Genomic DNA, 12887 nt, shown 5'->3' with positions numbered 1-12887 from the left:
TCTTTCTATATTATATAAGTAGGTAGTAGGTAGATAATATATACGTAGCTATCTAGTGTACTTTTAGGCTATATTAGTATACTTATAATATACTTATATAATGTTACTATTAGGCCTAGGCTGCTATTACTACTTATAGAGAGTAGAATAAGGTTCTTCTAAATTATGTTAAGAACGCAATATAAAGATATTATAAGTAGTATATAAGTTAAATTAGCTTAGAGTTACCTTTCTTACTTAGTATATTATTAGCTATTCTAAGGTTTAAGAAGGCTATATCTAGGTTCTTAAACGCGTTCTTAAAGAGTAGTAAAGGTACTTTAAGCTACTTAGCGTTAAATACTAGTAAAGAGAGTACTAGCGCCTCTATAGTTTCTATAAAGACAAGATATAAATATATTATTAATATATTCTAGAGCTAGATTTTAGTTTTCTTTTGTATATAGTACGCTAAGCTATATAGAGAATAATTCTATTTAATCTAACTATCGCCTACGCCTTATTCCGCCCCTAACAACCTTAACTAGCTAGCGGCTATAGTTACCTACAAAAATCTAATAGTTAGATAAGGTGTAGCTACGTCTTATACGATGCTCTGCCTCTGAATAGCTATGCGAGATGAGCAACAAGGCTATGTAGGTTCAGGCGTTCTGCGCTAGCTAGCCGATGAACCGTGACTGGACGCATAGCACAGCGGCTGGATTGATAATACTAGCGCTGATCCTGTGGCACCTGACAAACATCACTAGCAGCTTTTCCTGTCTTGTTGCTTTTTGAATTACTGGCTTTTCTACTGTCAACTTCTATTTTGCAGCGTAACTACACTCTTTTCGTCTTTCATCATGTTCGCACGCGCTAGCGTCCTGTCACTCACTTTATCATGCATCATCAGCTCTACCGCCGCGCTAGACTTGGATGTTCAGAACCAGGGTAAAAACGGTCGTCCCCACTTGCGTAACTAAAGCTTAACATCGATAGACTCCATCAAAAGTGCTGCAAAGACGCTTGCTAACGGTCTCGTTACCTTCTACAATGAGAGCGTGTCCGAATCTGGAATCCCCGGCATCTTCCCCAAACCCTACTACTGGTGGGAAGCCGGTCTCGTCTTCAACGCGCTGATCGACTATTCCTACCTAACCGGCGATAGCCAGTATGATTCTATCGTTTCTGAAGGTATCCAAGCGCAGCTTGGTGAGGATTATGCCTTTATGCCGGCGAATCAAACTGGACAAATTACCAACGAGGATCAAACCACCTGGGCTCTAGCAGCCCTGACCGCGGCCGAAACTGGCTTCTCACCACCAGAGAACAGATCGTGGGCTGAGTACGCTGCGGAAGTATTCGATGTGCAGGTGCTAAGATGGGACGAAGAAACCTGTGGAGGAGGTCTTCGTTATACAATCTTCACGTTCCAGTCTGGATACGACTACAAATCCAATGCTGCCACCGGCGACTTCTTCCTCCTGGCTGCCCGCCTAGCCAAGCTTACCGGTAACGAAACATACTCTGAATGGGCGGATAAATCGTATACCTGGGCCAAGGACCGGGGATTGATCAGCGATGATTATGATGTTTACGACGGTACTGCCAGCTTGGATAATTGCGAGGATGCCAATCGCGTACAGTGGTCGTACATCCACTCGGTATATACAGAGGGCTCTGCTATCATGCAGAACATCGTGAGTATCTCTCCTTGTTTGACCAGTTTCATGCTAATAGCCACCGGCAGACCAACGGCGAACAGAAATGGACCGATGCCGTACAAGGCTTCGTGAACTCTTCCAATATCTTCTTCGAAGACGATATCCTCACAGAGATAGCCTGCGAACGTAATGGTAAGTGCAGCATCGATATGCGTTCTTTCAAAGGTATCACCGCACGCTCGTATGCCCGTGCAGTTATCGCCGCCCCTTCCCTCGCAGAGCCGCTCACCAAGAAGCTCGAAGCGTCCGCCAAAGCCGCCGCCGGTATATGCGAAGAAGTTTCGGAAGACGTCAAGTGCTCGCACTCATGGGATCATGCGGATAGTTTGGAAACTGCTAGCGACGGCAATTTAGGTGAGGTGTTCAGTGCGCTGGCTGTAGTGCAGAGCTTGCTGTTCTCGAAGGCCAAACCGCTCGCTTCGAATGGGACGGAAGCTGGAGATGGTGACAACGCGACGCAGAGTGGGGATGCGTCGGGTACATCTGGAGCTGAAGTGCCCAAAGAGACGGGCGCGGCAGGGACGATCGCTGCGAGTGTCACGGCTGTCTTGGCTGTGGCTTTTGCTGCGGCGTTGAGCTGTTAAAGGTCACTCGCGTCGATTTGTTCATCTCTCCATGCCCAAGACGAATGAATATAGTATTCGTGGTAACCAGCCCTATATTCATCACGTGGAGGCGAGATACCGATATCCCGAATGATCATGAAGTTACACGACTTCCAAATTGCGAGACGTCAACGACATCAATCTCTACGCTGAAAATCCGCCACTGTTGAATGGTTCTTTTCTCTTTCAAGTCGACAGATAAATGGATTTGACGCCCATTGCCATGCGTATACATTACCCTATCCGGATCCGTCTGCCAACTCCTATCTCGTAATGCATCCCAAACTCTCCGCATGTCGTCTTCCGTGCGTGGCCCTGAAGGGCCGTAGACGGTAGCGAGATTGAGACTCATCTCGAGGTGAATCGTGAAAGCCACATCTGGGTGGGTGTCGCGACTTGAATAGGCCAAGGACAGTACATGTATTGGCGGGTCGTCACGGATGCGAGTATATGTCCGAGAACTAGCGTCCCAATTGAGCATATCTCTTTTTTGGGGCATCTGTCCGCCAAATTGCGGGTATTCGTTACCATACCATCCCTCTACGTGAAGCAAGCGAAGTCCAGCAGTCCATATGTTCGGCGTCTCATCAATAACATACGATCTGTTGTACAGAGCTGGACCAGCAGGGCCCCGGTGAAGGTATGGAACTATGGTAATTTGTTGGAAGTCTGTGCTTTCGAGAGCATCCCGGCAAGTCACCAGAACCGTTCTTGATCTTTTTGTTCCTCGAAGAGTTGATCTCCGCACCATGTGGCGTGGGGAGACTGCGTGCATGCTCCAGTCTTTTGGAGTGAGTAAGATGCCAAGCATGTGAGAACTTTTGTTCGCGCGGAACGAACAACTAAGAAGGCCGATCAAGAGCTTCTCACTCACATGCTGTGCTGTGGTAACCTGCATGGTGACGAGAGGCAGCCGAGTGCTGATACCAACACTGTCAAGAGTCAAGAGCGGGCCGGTAGCCGGCGCCATTTCTAAACCACCGCAGTTTTTGAACTCCAATGGCGAACTAGCCAGTATCTCGCCAGTGAGTGTCGACTGGGCAATATTTGAAGCTGCTCCACGCGCAGAAGATATCGCTCGCTCGCTCTCCAGATCCCATGCTAGAATGGAGTCATCGCTGTTGTTCTTTTTGACGATTTCTTCTTGCAGACGCACGAAAGCCTTCTCGCCCTCGCCGTAAAGCAAAGGCATGTTTATGCCAAATATCCCCATAAGACAATATGCTTCGTCTTCTTTTCGAGTTGTTTCACGGTATGCTGCCCATGACATCTTCTTCGCTATGCACAAGCTATCAAGCCTGTTCCCATAGCTCCAAGGAGATAATACGCCAGCAATCAGAAACCCCAAGTCAATCCGCGTGATGCGGGCTATTGTGGGTGCCAGACTTCTCCGAGTTCCGAACGTTGTCCATGCAGCATCGTAGAAGACTACGAGGGGAGGTGCGATCAGTTCTTGCAAAGTCCAGCCACGGGTGAACCATCGACTCTTTGAGAGCTCACCCTCGATATCGATCGCCGACACATCCTCGAGAAAAGCGTAACACCTGTAAGATCGCGCATACCAATTGAACATGGAGTTGATAGCCTCTGACAGTTCTGCGCTCGATGTTTTATCAATGCAGCATGTATCTACCCATGCATATTGTAGCCCATCGCATAACGCTTGATTGCAGGTGTGTTTGATCTTTCGGTATCCAGCTTTCGTTACCGTTGTAGCTTGGTGAAGAGGCAAGTCGGTGAATAAGACCTCCTCGCAACCCCCTGCAAAGGTGAAGATACAGAGTCAGTGTAAGACTCACATGCAGTTTGTACAGTCAACTTCTTACATGTGTGTGATAGGATGGCGTATTTTGGAGTATTGCTGCCGATGAATTCTTCCAGCTCTAGGGTCGTACAGTTTATGAGACGCATGGCTGAGGTATATATGTGGTGCGTATCATTTGAATGTAATGCTTTAGGAAGAGTTGGGTGAAGGGTACAACAGGAAAGACGTCGGGCTGATGCTTCCCCGCTCTGACACCTCTGGAAGGCTGGGTAAGGCGATCACATGCTCCATACTCACGCATGCATCGACCTCTACAGTAACCGTAAGCAAGCGACTGGAACTGCCGCAATTTATCCATCAATGTCGAATGGTTACTCTACACTGCAGTCAGTCGTGACGTGTTCACTTGTTCGTCCCATTTGGGAATAGCGTCGTCCTTTGCTTATGTCACCCAGGAAACATAGTCCTAGGAGCACTACGAGTAGGAGAGTTCAAGCACATCTCATGCGGCAGTAGAGCGATAGAATCAATGTGAGATGCCTACGATGAAACGTATAGTGACCGAGAGTTGGCCAGATCGCGATGATGCGGGCGACATTGGCTGTTCCCGCGGTGAAGGTGAAAGCTGTATGTGATCGTGTCTATCGTCATGGGCTTATTGCAAAGCCAGACTTTGGCCATGACTATGATGAGAGAGCTCCAGTCACTTCGAATAGACACAGCCGAATTCATGAAAGCTATTGTAGTCCTTGTGGTCGCGGTGTTAGTGAGGGTGTTGCGCTCTTCACCCCCTTCCAGACAATAGAGACTTTCGTATTGTCGCAACGTACAGCAGTCAGTAGCACATATTGCAGTTCTCAGCCAGTATGTAAAGTCAACTTCCTGCTCTTAACTTGCTCATCCATCTCACACTCTCCTTAGAACGACATACAAACCCTCAAAACAAACTGACATGTCGTCTACTTTCCTCTTCTTTGCGCTGGCCGCAGTCATGTTCTTCGCTCTCCAGGTCGCAACTTCGTTCGGCCTTCTGGATTTCCTCCCAGCCGCGCTGGAGGATGGGGCTGGTCCCCATCTATCCGTTGGGGCATGGTTTTTCGCCGGCTGCTGTGTCCTTCGATCCTCGCCGCCCGCCTGCCGTGCCCTCTCTTCCTCTGTCGGGACTCTCGCCGCGCTGGTTCGTGAGCTTGCTGTCCTCTCTCGCGACAAGACGATAGCGGCCCTGAAAGCTCAAGTGCTGGCATTTGAGCAGAATTCGGGTGCCGCTTACGTCCCCCCTCCCGGCAAGCAGTCGCTGGTCGACTGTGAGGCCACCATCGAAACGCTCCAGCGCCAGATCAATAAATTGACTGGCAAAGTCGCCATGTATGAGCGACACTACAACGTCACCGCCGTTGACGCCGACCGCCTCACCTCCCACCAAACCATCGCCAAGCTGAAGCTGGAGCTTCAGTCGAAGTGCGACGAAATTTCCCGGCTGAAAGATGCCATTATCCACAAGCGCAACGACACAACGGTGTCGACCCTTCTCTGCGAGCGGAACCGGCTGGAGGTGGCCCTTGAGGCCAAGAGGAAGAGGGTGAACGAGCTGGAGCCGATCGCTCTTCAGCACGGCCGCGATATGTACCAGCGCGACGCCCAGGTCGCCATATTCAACGCCCTCAAGGAGTATATCCACCGGATGGTGGAGGCGGGAGGTCTTCAGATGACCGTCGTGGTGTTGTTCGTTGGGGCTCTTGCGGGCAATGCTGGCATTGACCTTGCGGAGCTCGGTATCGACGGAACCCAGTTCCAGACTTACTTGGACTACGCCATGGCGGCCTGTGATGGCCTCCCCTGTCCTCTCCTTCCACAAGGTATGTTCTCCTAACATCTCCTCTACTGATTTGAAGACCATTTATTAATCATTGTCTAGGTGGCTTGCGCCTTCATGGCATTCGGTATCCGCTGTCTGGTCTGCGCGTCTTTGGCAACAGGGTTGTCGAGGCTGGCCCAAGTGTCGTCGTCGCTTCTACTCCAGCCATCGTGGCCGCTGCCTCTTCGGTACCCCTCGTCGGCTACAACACCTTCAGTGCCCCTCCTGCTATTATGCAGAACGCACGGAATACCTCCTGCGCGACTCAACATGTCGCCTCTGCCGCCCCTCCGATTGTGTTTGCCGGCTTCACAGCCCCCTCCAAGTCTCCTCCAGCAAAGCCATGTCCGGCGAAGACCTCCGCGCCTACTCTACCGGATCCCGTTCCCGTGGCTCCCTCCCAGCCCGCCACAAATGAGACGAGACGGATGAGCTTCCAGCCAAGCAAGAGGCCGGGAACCTTTGGTGTAGGTGTCGGCGGGATTGGAAAGACGAGTGCGGCTCCGAGGAGGTCTTGAGCGCGTCGGGTTTGGGGGTTGGAGCAGAAGCGTGCTTATGCGCTGGTGGACGTGTCGGTCGTATGTATTTCGGGTGATGGGCGTGGTTCGATACCTTCAATAGAACCTGTTCAGATGCGCCAGATATCTCCTTTGTGTCTAAAGTGACCCAATAAGCAGGCTTTCTTACTTTGAGCAACCATTTCTCGTGTGTTGTCTTGATTCAGACCTGGGACTGCTCGACGATGCGAGGTGTTGCTGTCGGGGCCAAGTGGGCGCAGGTGGTCAGAAAGCTGAGGGCGGAATGTCGCGTCATCTTCGCGTCGCGGGACCATCGGAAAGAGACACGACGCCAAGAAGCTTTGACCAGGATTTTGCCACCCCATCCAATGCCTCGCACCCTGTCGCGAGCTAGATGCGATCTCCACCACGTTATCACTTCTGCGCATACCAGGTACATCATTCGGGTATCATGAGGTTCTTTCTCTTTCAACAGCCAAACCGGATGCAATACGGCCGCCCAACGTGTGGCTGATCGAGTGCGCCTCCATTGGGCAGATACACGAAGGCTTAGCATCCATCTGCAGCTCAATTATGTGCAAGGGCCACGCAACCCCGAGCTACCCTGGGCGTTGTCACTTCATAGATGCTGGCACTGGAAAACACTGCAAGTGGGCGATTGGGTTGACCTGTTCCCTCTGGTGCAGCAGTTACGGTAATCTTCTAGAACCTTCTTTATTAATGGGCCCAGTCAACATTGTGGAGTTTCTGAGACGTAAACATCTGTTTTACCTACCCATTCCACAACTGTTTGGCGACATATTGCAGGAGACTTTGGTTTCCTGACATCTGATTATGGTCTCTTCTCGAAATCGCCATAGAAGCCATGGTATTAGGAGAGATGATTATCTTTCGCGTGTCATAGTCGCTTACCCACCTGTGAGAAAGCGATTCCAGGGAGACGGACAAACCTTTCCAGCTCACTTCCTGTTATACGTCGCCAAATGCCTTTCTTGACCACCACTTCGCAGCTTGGCACACATTCAACTATTTTCCGCACGAGCGATGTCAGAGCCGCCACTCCCTGGAAAACCAGAACCTACGTTTGAAGGTTTACCTCCTGAGATCTGGACGCAGATTTGCCACTCACGGGCGTCGTACGCAGACGGGGAGAGCTTCATCCTTGACCCCATAAGCCTTTCTAGTCTCCGTCTCGCTAGTCGAATCATCCATTCGAAGACCCAAGACGCATTCCTGCAGCGTCATCTCTCTTCATCCAAGTTCAGCCTGATGCCATGGAGTCTGGCCATTCTGAAGGACCTGTCTGAAAACGAGCATCTGTGCACATACGTGGAAGAGTTGGAGTTCGGCCCGGAGATATTAAACACGAATCTGGATGTGGACCTTCGATATATCAAAGAGCCGTGGGAAGAGCCGTCTATGGGATGTCCACACCCTCAGAGCTACATACACATGGATTCTGCCCGACCTGTATGGCCCATGGTCAAGCTTCCGGAGCCGCTTTGGAAAGGCCTTACTAGAAGAGGTTCAGGATCAGCTTTAGTGGTTCGTTGGAATGACCGAGGTGGCTATACCCGCTGGCTTCAAAAGTACGAAGGCACACTCAAAAGACTGGTCGAGCACCAGAACCGCTTTAGCACAGCGGCCAAATACGTTCGAGATGCCATCGGAAAGCTTACGAACTTGAAGAGTATCAAGATCAATCCCCGTCCTATAGGGGCATATTACGAAGAACGATTCGCCAAACCCATACTACGGAGTAGAGGTACCATGTCGCTCTATCGCGCAGTCGGGGCACACGCCATCGAAGTGACTACCGATTTGGCCCCATCTGGTTCGAGAACTCTATTGGAGTTTAGCCTCGATGGCCTTCTCTTCATGGAGTATTACGCCGAGGTCATCATGCTGGAGAATCTCTCGAGAATACTGAGCACGGTTGACTTGGACAAGCTCACAGTCGACCTGACAATCACTGCGGCGAACCTTCCATCGAACGGCAGGATTTATGATCCTGGTCATCAAAGCTGGAGAGCTATAGCTCCTCGGATACGAAGTCTAACCTTCGATTGCGCAATGAGTGATATTGATGGCAGCGAGGTTCCTGCCTTGCTAACATGGATATCGGAGATGATGATCTATGCTACTGCAGTCGAGCACTTCTATGGACGCAGCTGTGACTTTGAGTACCGGATGTTGCGGACTGTCTTTGTGCAGTCTTCCTGGACCAGTCTTCGAACGTTACATCTCTTCCGGTCTCGCAGTCACGGGCGCAATTTGCTTCGGATGCTTCTCCGTCATCGCTCAACATTGGAAGATGTGAGCTTTTCGCATGTCACAGTCACAGGTACGAGCATAGCAGCATGGAGAGACGTATTCGTGGCAATGAAAGACATGCATCGGCTCGGGCGTGTCACGCTTGAACAGCTCGAAATACAAGGCGATCTCGATATGTCTAGCAATGCGCCATACTCATGGGCTCTTAAGCCACTCACATCTGATCGGCTGAAGGCCAAAGGGTACGAGAAGGTTCGCTCGATGCTAGACTTCGTGACGCAGCGCATATTACTTCTTTCGGGTCGAGAGATCACGTTCTGGCAAGTCCATTTCGAGGTTCCTCCATAGGAAATCTTGTGGCACCAACTTCATGAGATTGCGAACTTAGCCGCTTCTACGGATTCCAGAAGCGAAAAAATACGTTACGAAGCTGCGATTTGAGTTACTTGTTTGGAAGCGCTAGCGGCGCACACTGGGCGAACTCAGGTAGTAAAAGAGGGTCTGACTGTAGCTCCAGTCATGACCTAGGTAATTGTAATTCTCCTGGAATCAAGCCACCCATTCAGAGTCAAATGATGTCGCTAAATGGGTCTTCTGGTACTATAGCAACATGCGATATCGACGAAGTGCGTCTGAGTAGAACAACGAGTGCGCGTACATGCGAAGTTTCGGATGCACAGCATGCAGCACGAGCCTACCCCTGGTTCTATGCCATGATGACATTGTTACATCACTCGACTCCTCACTCTGACCAATTCAAAACACCAACTCGGTGGAGAAGAGTAAGCATGCCAATGAGGTACTAGACAGTATAACGCAGGTTTTCGCCGTGCCCGCGTATGCGATTCCTCCAGTATGCAGGGCTGACGAAGCTGGTACCTACAATTCGGCAATGCAGCATTATCATACGCTCTACTCATGGTGGGTCTACCATTGGCGTGGTAATACTCGAGCTTCTACTGGCATCTCCAGAGATAGGTTACAGGTAGCGACGCCGCGAACCCTGGTACCACATACGGGGCCACCGTGCTAAATCGCACCTCATTAGCAAAAAACACGGGTCTATAAAGGCACACGACTTTATTTGGACCCCCGAAAAGTCTTCTTCATTAGCGGTTCTAATAGCTTCAACAAGATCACAATATTCATGATACAAAACTTCCCGACCAGAAACCCAACATCTGGTATCAGCATACATATATTAATCGCTTGCCATGTCTTCAAGCGCTTCAATCAACTCAGTTGATTCTCTCGAAGAACTCTATGGCACCAACACAGCTACCGTCTCGCATGTTGTTGAAACGCCCATGGAAGAGGTCCGACGCTTCTTCCTGGGCAAAAGCCATACCAAGGTATTGCAGTATGGCCTTGGTATGGAGATGCCTGGCGCACCACCACTAGCGGCGCATACCATCGTTGTCACCATGGATTGCGAAATGCACGAGATAGAGCCACGAGTGCTGACAGAATATGGGCTCAATACATTTTCGCGGAAAGAGATGGCGCCAGTTCTCGAGAATCCCGGTATACATGGAGAAAACGTCTTACAGAACATCTACTATTACCACATTCGTATACGCGAGAATGCACACCTTATCAACTGGAGGTTCGTCCGAGGAAACCCCGAAAGAAACCACTTCGGCTCAACGCGCTTTGCCACGAAGGAAGACGCAAAAGAGTTCCTGGTCGAAACACTCGCGTGGCCTGTCGATGATGACAACGAGGATGGTCCTAAATGCCCAGTCATATTCCTCGGCCACTCAGTCAAGAACGACCTTCGGATGCTGCAAGAAGAGCTTGGTATCGACCCCAAATTCGACAGCAACGTTGTCGCTATTATCGATACCCAGAAGATTGCGAATGAGCAGGGTATTCGTGGAAAGGGCCAGAAAAAGGGCCAGCAAATCGCACTAAAAACTTTGATCCCACACTTTGGCGTGGAGTTTCGCGATGGTCACACAGCCAGTAACGATGCGGCATATACCATCATCAGTGCCGTACAGATGGTCTTGAAGAATTCGCTGCCGACCGACCCAGCCCGCTCGCTGCAGGACGTTGTGAACGGTGTCTCTGAGGATAGTAAAGGGACTGTTGTGGCATTTGGGGTGCCTAGATGGTGCACTGAATGTAAGGTTGCCAGCCATCTTGTTCAGCCAGGATGCAGGAAAAAGTTCATTAAGATAGAAAGAGGGATGAGGAGTAAGTCTTACAAGCAGCCATGATCGCGCTGCTTGCACACGTCCTATGATCCTTAGTTTACCGATGGGGTGTTGGTGGAGGCCTGGTGGGCTGACGGGCATTAACCTCCCTATTTCTTCAAGATGTCGCTTAGTAGTCACTTCAGTTCAACAAGCTGTATTATTTGTATCGCAGTGTATAGTATTGGCACCTCATTTTATCTCGAAGACCACCGCATTCACATCGTACCCTTCCGACCAGCCGCGCTATCGCTCAACCTCCAATCCCATACCATTATCATCCGATCTAACAGCATCTCCCCTTCTTCCCAGCGCCGTTCCAATAAGTCGTCGTCACATAGCCTCCTTGGTCGTTGCGCTTCTTCTCTTTAGGCCAGCAGCACGCCATGCAGACGAGGATGAAGAAGAGAAGCGCAACTGTGGCTGCGAGGCCGATCATGATGGCTTTGCCGTGAACGCCGAAGTAGACATACTCGTTGGGATTGGTGGAAGTGGCGCTTTCTGCGGGTGAAGCGGAGGTTGCGACAATAGAGGTAGCGAGTGTTGTGGTTGCCATGATTGGGTTGGGTTGGATTGCTGTGGTCTTTGGTGTTAGTCGTCATGGCTATGGACTGAAAACGAGGAAGCACTCACTTACAAAGTTTTTGAGCTAATGCGTGTCAACTGTTTGGTGTTTTTGAGGCTAGCTGAGCGTTTGGGTGTATGGGTTTGAGCTGTCAGTACGCCCAGAGCTACAGCGTGCTTTTATCCGTAGACTCAGAGGCTTTTGCGCACGGTATCCTCTTACGATTTCCATTTCGACATGGTCAAAGGTCTCCCCAATATTCTGTCTCAACGTACACAACATACAGAGCTCGCTTATTGAAACTCACTGTTTACACAACTTCTCGTGGGAAGCAACAATCTTTTGGGATAACATGCGGCTCTCTTTCCAAACAAGTCACTTTGTACATGTATATCAGTACATAGCCACGAAGAGGCCGGTCCCAGCGCTTTCTAATCTCCCAACGAGCTGAGAGAATGCCCGATAGGGCTGAACGACCGACCCGTCAATACTTACACTAACGGAAACCTGCATGGAATGTTGATGGAAGCTTCACGTATCGGAGAGAGAGACGGTGAGACTGTAGGCTCAGTGAGGAGTATTGGAAGTGCCCTGTAGATTGCTGGATTGCTCGATACCTCCCCCCCACGCTTTTCCGAGCAAGCCAACTATGTAAACGCGTTTCTCGATCCTATGCCGGACTTTATTGCGTTCTTTTCACGCTGAGCTGTAAAGATTCTGCCTTGCGACAACATTGACATTGTTTCACGATCCAATAAGGCGGCTGTCACCCACGGATCGTTACACTAACGTGGCACTGCAACAGGGATGCATGTTCGTACACCGCGCCGGTGAGTTGAATCTTCCCCAGCGCTACAGTCAAGATCCTTACTGGCCATATCCTTGTCTATACATGCGTTTAAATTAGAGAGTATGACAAGAAACCCAACAAAACCTTACGACTTGAGGTCAAATGCCCGATTGGATTGTGGGGAAGTAAACTTGCCATGCAATCTTGCTTTTCATTACTAATTCCCTATAATCGTACACCATCTGCTTGAAAACTTCCAGTCTAGCTCAAGCGCCAAATGATCAGAAGTTCGTAGAAACCCCAGGCCGATCGCCTCTATGCATATTCAAATCCTCCATCTCCGCGACGCCATCCGGCACGTTTCCTTGAATTCTTGCATCAAGCTGCGGCGGAAGTAGAGGTTCATTGTGCAACTCAGCCGCTCCATGACCCGCACCATGAAAGCTATCAGTACCAAGCTCACTCATTGGACTCAGGGTCCCCGCACCATGCAGTTCAGCCGAGCGTGTAGAGCGTAGAGGTGCATTCGTGCCAAGTTCGCTGACGGGACTTCTCACTCCCTCGCTACGGAGATCAGTGCTGCTCATTCTGATAGTCGGACCGCCGGAAGGCGA

At 50.2% G+C, this 12887-nt stretch overlaps 3 protein-coding genes across 3 annotated transcripts; all 3 read left to right on the top strand.

The window, feature by feature from the left end:
* Positions 1-666: 666 nt before the first annotated feature.
* J4E88_004536 (uncharacterized protein) lies at positions 667-2287 on the top strand (the record flags this gene model as incomplete). The annotated part of the gene is made up of 4 exons (XM_049398181.1): positions 667-673; positions 979-1679; positions 1730-1835; positions 1899-2287. The coding sequence occupies 4 exons, from the start codon at positions 667-669 to the stop codon at positions 2285-2287; spliced, it is 1203 nt and encodes a 400-aa protein (XP_049255742.1).
* Positions 2288-5025: 2738 nt separating this feature from the next.
* On the top strand, positions 5026-6446 carry J4E88_004535 (uncharacterized protein; the record flags this gene model as incomplete). Its single annotated transcript, XM_049398180.1, has 2 exons — positions 5026-5929; positions 5989-6446. 2 exons carry the CDS (start codon positions 5026-5028, stop codon positions 6444-6446), a joined length of 1362 nt encoding a protein of 453 aa, XP_049255741.1.
* Positions 6447-9934: 3488 nt separating this feature from the next.
* On the top strand, positions 9935-10942 carry J4E88_004534 (uncharacterized protein; the record flags this gene model as incomplete). Its single annotated transcript, XM_049398179.1, has 1 exon — positions 9935-10942. The coding sequence occupies one exon, from the start codon at positions 9935-9937 to the stop codon at positions 10940-10942; it is 1008 nt and encodes a 335-aa protein (XP_049255740.1).
* Between the last annotated feature and the right edge of the window lie 1945 nt (positions 10943-12887).

The sequence above is a fragment of the Alternaria novae-zelandiae genome (genome assembly GCF_023758075.1).
Source record: "Alternaria novae-zelandiae strain BMP 2774 chromosome Unknown scaffold_8, whole genome shotgun sequence".
Lineage (NCBI taxonomy): Eukaryota > Fungi > Ascomycota > Dothideomycetes > Pleosporales > Pleosporaceae > Alternaria > Alternaria novae-zelandiae.
Note: the sequence above shows the minus strand (reverse complement) of the source record. Positions and strands in the feature narration are given on the sequence as shown.